This window comes from Opisthorchis viverrini (assembly GCF_000715545.1).
Source record: "Opisthorchis viverrini unplaced genomic scaffold opera_v5_54, whole genome shotgun sequence".
Lineage (NCBI taxonomy): Eukaryota > Metazoa > Platyhelminthes > Trematoda > Opisthorchiida > Opisthorchiidae > Opisthorchis > Opisthorchis viverrini.
In genome coordinates, this window is record NW_008751711.1 from 1,588,466 (window position 1) to 1,594,940 (window position 6,475).

General features: G+C 42.5%; 1 protein-coding gene across 1 annotated transcript in view; it reads left to right on the forward strand.

Annotated features, from left to right (window-relative positions):
• Positions 1-4,706, forward strand: part of T265_03733 (hypothetical protein) — a gene marked incomplete at both ends in the record, with an annotated part of 49,867 nt that extends 45,161 nt beyond the window's left edge. The window contains 2 exons of the mRNA XM_009168280.1: positions 1,245-1,369; positions 4,672-4,706. Of these exons, the coding sequence (XP_009166544.1) occupies positions 1,245-1,369; positions 4,672-4,706 (160 nt within the window). The remainder of the gene's footprint in view (positions 1-1,244; positions 1,370-4,671) is intronic.
• Positions 4,707-6,475: the final 1,769 nt, after the last annotated feature.

Below are 6,475 nucleotides of genomic sequence, written 5' to 3' on the forward strand. Positions count from 1 at the left end.
TTTTAGTTGATATATGGTCTAGCGGTGAGTTTATGGTGTGCAAATTGCCCGCGGATTTAGAAAGAACCTGAATTAAACTGAGCTATCAACTTGCGTATGCGTGTTCAGCGATTAAGTTGGAATGATTTGAAAGAGTTCGGCATCTTGTAACCCGAAGAGTCCCAAGCCAAAATCGCGCCCTTCTTCGAAACCACCTCTCCATTTCTCTTAGCCGTACTTTTCGGCATTAATGTGTTTTTTTGAGACCAAACGTCGTAAGGGGAGTACTTTTTCCCTCATTTTACAAGAAAGGAAGCTTGATGTATTTTTTTCAAAAAAAACCGGTTAGTACAGAAACGCCAAGTTTTAACTCCTATCGAATGCCTTGTTAGTGAACTTGCCCGTACCTGCCATGCTCCATCGTTGCATACGCGGGCGTGTCAGTAACGTCATCCTCTTTAGTTTTTCAGAGATGCCCAAAAAGTAGCATTGATTTTACCCTTAATCCCCTGTTGTTGTACCCTCATCCGCGCCGTTGTGACAGTCGTGTTTTACGATTTGTATGCAATCGGTTTTAGCTAGGCATGCCTGCGCGCGTAGCATTTCAACAAAAAATTTCCATCGTAGTTTGAAAGGCATTCGCCAACGCATAGGCGTCATATAATGTTGGTTTTTTGAATTGTAGATCCACTTTACTAGTTGTTTCACCATAGAGATCTCTCAAAAGTGCATATCGTAGTTCACCTGAGTCATTAAGCCGGTCCCTTTTGGGAGATACTCACATGCCTTCCTAGAGCAAAGGAATTCAGCCCGAGAGGTTATGCGCTCTTTTATGGTGGGATGGTTTCATTTCAGCGCAGCGTTTTGATTCACAGCAGTTCATGAGAAAAACCAGCNGTAGCTTATCCAGTACAATTTAACTGACCCAGTCTATGCTCATCGTATCATTGTATAACAATGGGCGAAAGCAAGCAGTTGCATAGGCACTATAATAGGAAGGCTGAAAAAAATTCGTACTTGCTATGCTCCAAGGGACAGACCACAATGAGATCATAACAACAAAAGCGACAACACATCATTGAATGGAACGTTACATAATGCCTACGTAGATTTAAGTAAACATGGTAGTTCATATGTATGTTGAGATGAGGGGCTTTTCACTTAGGGATTCGGTGAAAATTATGTCAATATTTTGGGTTTTCTCAAGAGACGTCACCCAAATAGGCATTTCAGGCACTGCGCATTGTTTCTTGTTCCATTCTAAGCACGCTCGTTGGATGTGTCGGCAGCCTGGAAGATGCTGGAGAATTCGCCGAACTAAGTGGAATAACACCAGATGTTTACCGCAGTCAGTTTCTTGCATGTAAATTCTTTCGACAGTCGGGCCCACGTGATTCAACGTGAAAAAATATCAATTGATTGAGTGGCCCACACATGTGATTTGGCTTTAAACGAACGCAGCACTTTGGTTTATTTGCCCATTAGCGCCGATCAGACGTCTGACAAAAAGCAAACCCATCGTTTCGGTCGGTGCGCAGAGCCGGTGAACAGGTTGGTAATCTATCGTTCCAAAAAGTGTCGAACTGATGGAATCCGAAGTGCAGCCCGGTCGAGCGAACTGAAAACAACCTCCCCTAATCCTTCTTGAACAAGTGCTCAGTTTTCGAAGCCACGGTATACGTTTTTACGTTGTTCAGTAAAAATACATGCGGTTGTTCATTCTGAAAACAATTTTGTCACATCTTTTTTTGCATAAAATTTTTGACCGGACGTGGAACATTCAAACTTTTTTATGATTCGGCTTTGGGTGTCCGTCATAAATCAGTGTTCTAATAATCGATTGTCTTTTTGGTGTTCGGTCAAATGTGTATAGTGACTATCGACGTATTTCATTTTGAGTATTTCATTTGGTTTTTCTAATCAATCTAGATGCAGCTGTAAAAGATGTGAGTCAGCTGTTCTCTCATCGTATATAAATTACTCACAGACGTCTTTTGCTTGTTGTAGAAGCTACAAAGTCACAAACATTCAACTGCTTTTCTGATCACGTGATAAGAGAACATTGTTCAGGCGCCGACATATTTTAAGTTATGATTCGCTTTGCACATATCTCAAGGACAAAACCCGATCGCCCCTTCTGTCTTCTCGTAAAAAACTTTATTATTCAATTCGGAACCTCTGAAACTGTGTTGCCGTTTACACCCAGTGAAATCCCTAAAAGCAACGCGAGGTCATGTGTCCGGATAACTTCAGCAACTGAGTGTGCTGCACCAGACCGCCCCATGTTTACGTCGGCAAGACATTCGATATATCGTGATACGCGTATGTTCCAGCTGAATCTCTCATCAAGAAGAGCATCATGTTGACCTGATGAGCCCAAAGAACGGCAAAACGAATCTTGGAGTGTCCAAGAGTTTTCAGTAACCTTATGAGTAGTTTGTGAGCATTCCAAAATTTCTTAATTTATCGGTCAGAACAATATCGTCCACGACTGGAACTCCCACACACCATTCTAATCGAAACTTGGTCAAGTGAGCAACTTCGATCCTTTCCAAAAAGCTGAGAACCCGGTTGAAAATTATCAGCAGCAAAAATCTACATGGCGATTAGAACCAGCTAGCTGGCGGCCAATAACCGAAGGCCAAACCGTTAGGCCAGTGATCAGCCAATCAGCAGTGTGATCTAATCGCGCATGAACTAGATATATCGCAACTTATATTTTGCTCGAAAAATTCGCTCATTTGGTCCAATTTTGGCTGTCTGCTTGCGGGAATGATAGAAAGCTCAACAGTCGAGGAAATTGTCCATCGTCGTCAGCTAGTAACTGTGCTTACAGGTAGAGCGTGCTTAAATAAATGAACTTTCATAACACTGTCCATCGCAACGAAGTGTTGAACTAAGTTTGCAAATTCCTTGAAACGCTAGGTATTTTGCCCGGATTCTGATGAGAAGGTAGCTATCGGTGACGGACCAGTAATCGCATGTCTAAAAGTAGCAAGATTATAAACACCAGGACACTGTACTGAACAACAAACAAGATCTAAACACAGGATTGTGACGCCAAACGTCATTCAAGAACATTTGGTTTTGCTTGGGACAAATGATCGATTGAACGAACATTTAAGGCTATGTTCTCAGAGTCTCAGAAGGCCGGCTGTTTTCCAGACTGGTTGTTTCTTTGTCCAAGTGATTGTAAAAGTCCTAATGCTTGAATAATTCACTGTCATAGCAGCGAAGACTTCCTTGTTCAAGTGAAGTCGAGCTTTACACAAAGCCTTCAAACACAAACAGTTGCTTCATTCCTTTTGGGAATCATTTGTGTTTATCTCACAGAACTCCAGGAAGCCTAGAGTTCGCGATCTTCCAGTTCGTCGTTCGAACAGAGCCAATCACTCACCAGTGACTGATAAGCACAGTGAATAGCTGTCACTCAGACTGTACCACTTAATCGGACCTCGGTCAGCTGACACTCGAAGAGCAAGACAACACGTGATCATTTGACGTGGATTCCGTGATTAAACACGATGGATTACTGAGATAGGGGCGGAAACAGTGTAAAAGACCGGTTGAATGGCTTTGAAAGCATCTAGGGTTTGTGGGGGGCTGCTATCACCTTGAATAACTAATTCATATGCGTTTGTGTACCTGGAATCGCTGACAACCCACAGTCCAGCGAATGACCTGATGAAAGAAAACACAGTCGCTGATGTCCAGTGGGGGTAGAGTTTGAGACCAACAGGGAAATCTGTCGTGCGGCAATTCGTGAAAGGCTGTTCTGCGGATAGAACAATAAACTCCGGGACCCGACCAGTGAGGTTACTGGTAACAGGGATATGAGTTGTTTTGAGAACTAGAACGAAGGGATAGCTTCTAGTTTGCCCCGTTTCACAAATAGTTCACGATCTTGTTCAGCATAATCTGAGAATTCTCTCAATGAAATGTAACAAATAGGCTTTGGATTTTGGCCATGGGGACTGAAAATGCTCAAGAACAACCAGATTTGGCAGTCACATTACTCCAATGCTTATCGGTCCAACTAATCACGCGAGCAAATCACGACCGGTGTGCAAGAACAAAATATGACTGATGTAAATTCGAATACGATATCCTAGGGTGTAACAGAAGAAATGAAGATTTTCAACAAGACAACAGTCAACACGCTATAAAAGCAATTAGTTTACGGCCAATTCACGTTAAAATGCAATACTCTGTGGGACAATAAAGGGTGAATATCCTATGGTCGGCCTCAAACAATGTGACAGAATCTCTAGCTGGCCATAGGCAAGCGATCACTCCATAAATCCACTGAATATTCAGTTAGAATCCCTCCTCGGATACTTGAGAATTTTATGTGTGTAATGCTCCTTAGCAGGATTAAAACTGGTCGTAGGTTTTGAAAGTTGTCTGATCAATCTAATAATTAATACGTTTCGGCAAGAAACTAAATTACTGCCTTGTCTATTGACTGCAAAATTTTGGGGACCATTAGTTTAAGTATGTGGGTGTCTGATATCCACGTGATTAGACATAATACAATATGTTATCTCTGTCTCAGCACATGATATCACATAATTTTATTTGTAAAATCTTACTCGTACCAGAATAGCCCATGTAAGTTATTTTTCCCCAGAGAGCGAACTGCACAATAAGGGTTGGTTGCCATCCTGACATCTTTTTCTCAGACTTTTGCAGAGTATCCGTCTTGTCGTCTGGAGGTCTACTTGTAAACATACTGTACAAATTTGGCATCGAAAACTGTCTACGTGAAATAACATACGGTCAGTGAAGACGAAAGTCACACATAAGGGGTCGTGTATTTTCCACATATTTAGCCATCAACGAAACGTGCTTTTTTTGCTGTAGAAGTTTGCAGGGTCTGTGGTGTTTACGTGCACACCATCTGTTTCAACAATCTTCGACCTGTTCAGGTATAATCAGTTCAGTGATTCTACACCAAAATGGGCAAACACTGGACTCCAGTTTCGCTCATATTTGAGCTGATCAGCAGCACATATCCTGGGGTCTATCACGGTTTGAACTTCGCACACCTGAAATACGAGGATGACGTGTTACTCTTACTCCAACCAGTCCACGCTGGACACCTCTAAATTTTCAAATCTGAACAGGTGAACATGCTCATACATCAACGATGTAATTGGTAAGCCCGACCGTTCGAAAGACGACCCAATAACTGTTCCGTTTGTGACGATCGATTGACCTGACTGTCAGGACTATTCAGTCAATTAGCAGCCCCAGCGCTTGAAACCTGCTGGACAGTTATTTTGCTTATGTGTGGATACAGAAAAAACCATTTACTTGGTAGAAAAATTGTCACCTTTTCCCAATTTTTAGTGGAAAAAAGGTCACCCAAGCTAGCGTAATTGGTAGCAAAATTCCCTGTTTGATATTCTGAAGTCGCGGTGATTTCTAATGAGACAACGTGTGGAGGTTGACTAGCTGCAATGTATCCACTGTCCAGGCAATGTATGGGTTGTATTAAAACCAAAAGTCTATACTGTGGTTCACAGTAAGTCAGAAGAACATGTAAGTACGGCACGGGTGTATGTAAGTACGGACACGGGTGTATCGAGTATACGCGGCCAAAACTGGTCCGCTTTCGTGGCAGGTAAGCAAAACGACTGAGTCACATATCCAGTCAACCCACGGTGCTCACCCGAGCCAACCAATCGGACACACATCCAATCAGCCACTCAAGTCACATGCCACATCAATGGTGGAACGACGAACGGACACGCACACGCGCTAAGTCTCTGACACATCGAAGCAGCTACTACAGTCTACCAATCAACCGGCACGCTGGCACTGAGTGATCAAAAGATATCGATCGCGGCGGTATTTAAAACGCACCGAGAGGAGTGTCGACTGAAAAGAAATATAATAAACGCGTAAGCTTCTACGCTAGATTGCTTCGTTCACTCGCTAGAGGCTGGAAAGCTTTCTGTGCATGATTGTCTCGAGGCAAACCCAAACAAATACGCTTGAGGAAACACTACTCTGAAGGTCGCTAAAGACTCCCTGATAATCGACGAGTGCTCGCGTGCTTCCTGGAATTCAGTACGTAAACGCAGTTTTCGGATTTCCCATAACTGTATATCCAACGTGAAACGGAATTCCACGCATATCTAGAACATCCATATAGCCGAATTCATGTGACAAAACTTTTTCGAACGATGTCTGGAAGTATCCTCACAAGAAGCTCCAAATCTCATCTTTTGTTTCGATATTGAGTAAAATCTCTGTTTGAGAATGCTGTCTACACTAACAGACACTAACATATGTCCAACAAATGCATACTGTTGTTGAAAACATGTTTACTACACACCAAATCACTCAGTCACGTTTTTCATGATAAATTCTGACTGGCCATTTCAACTTGTCACCCACAGTGTACATCCCGAAATACATGTGTGAGTCATCTTTTGTTACCCTCAATTCAGTCACACTGGTGCACCAAAGATTGAGAGGCTAATATATA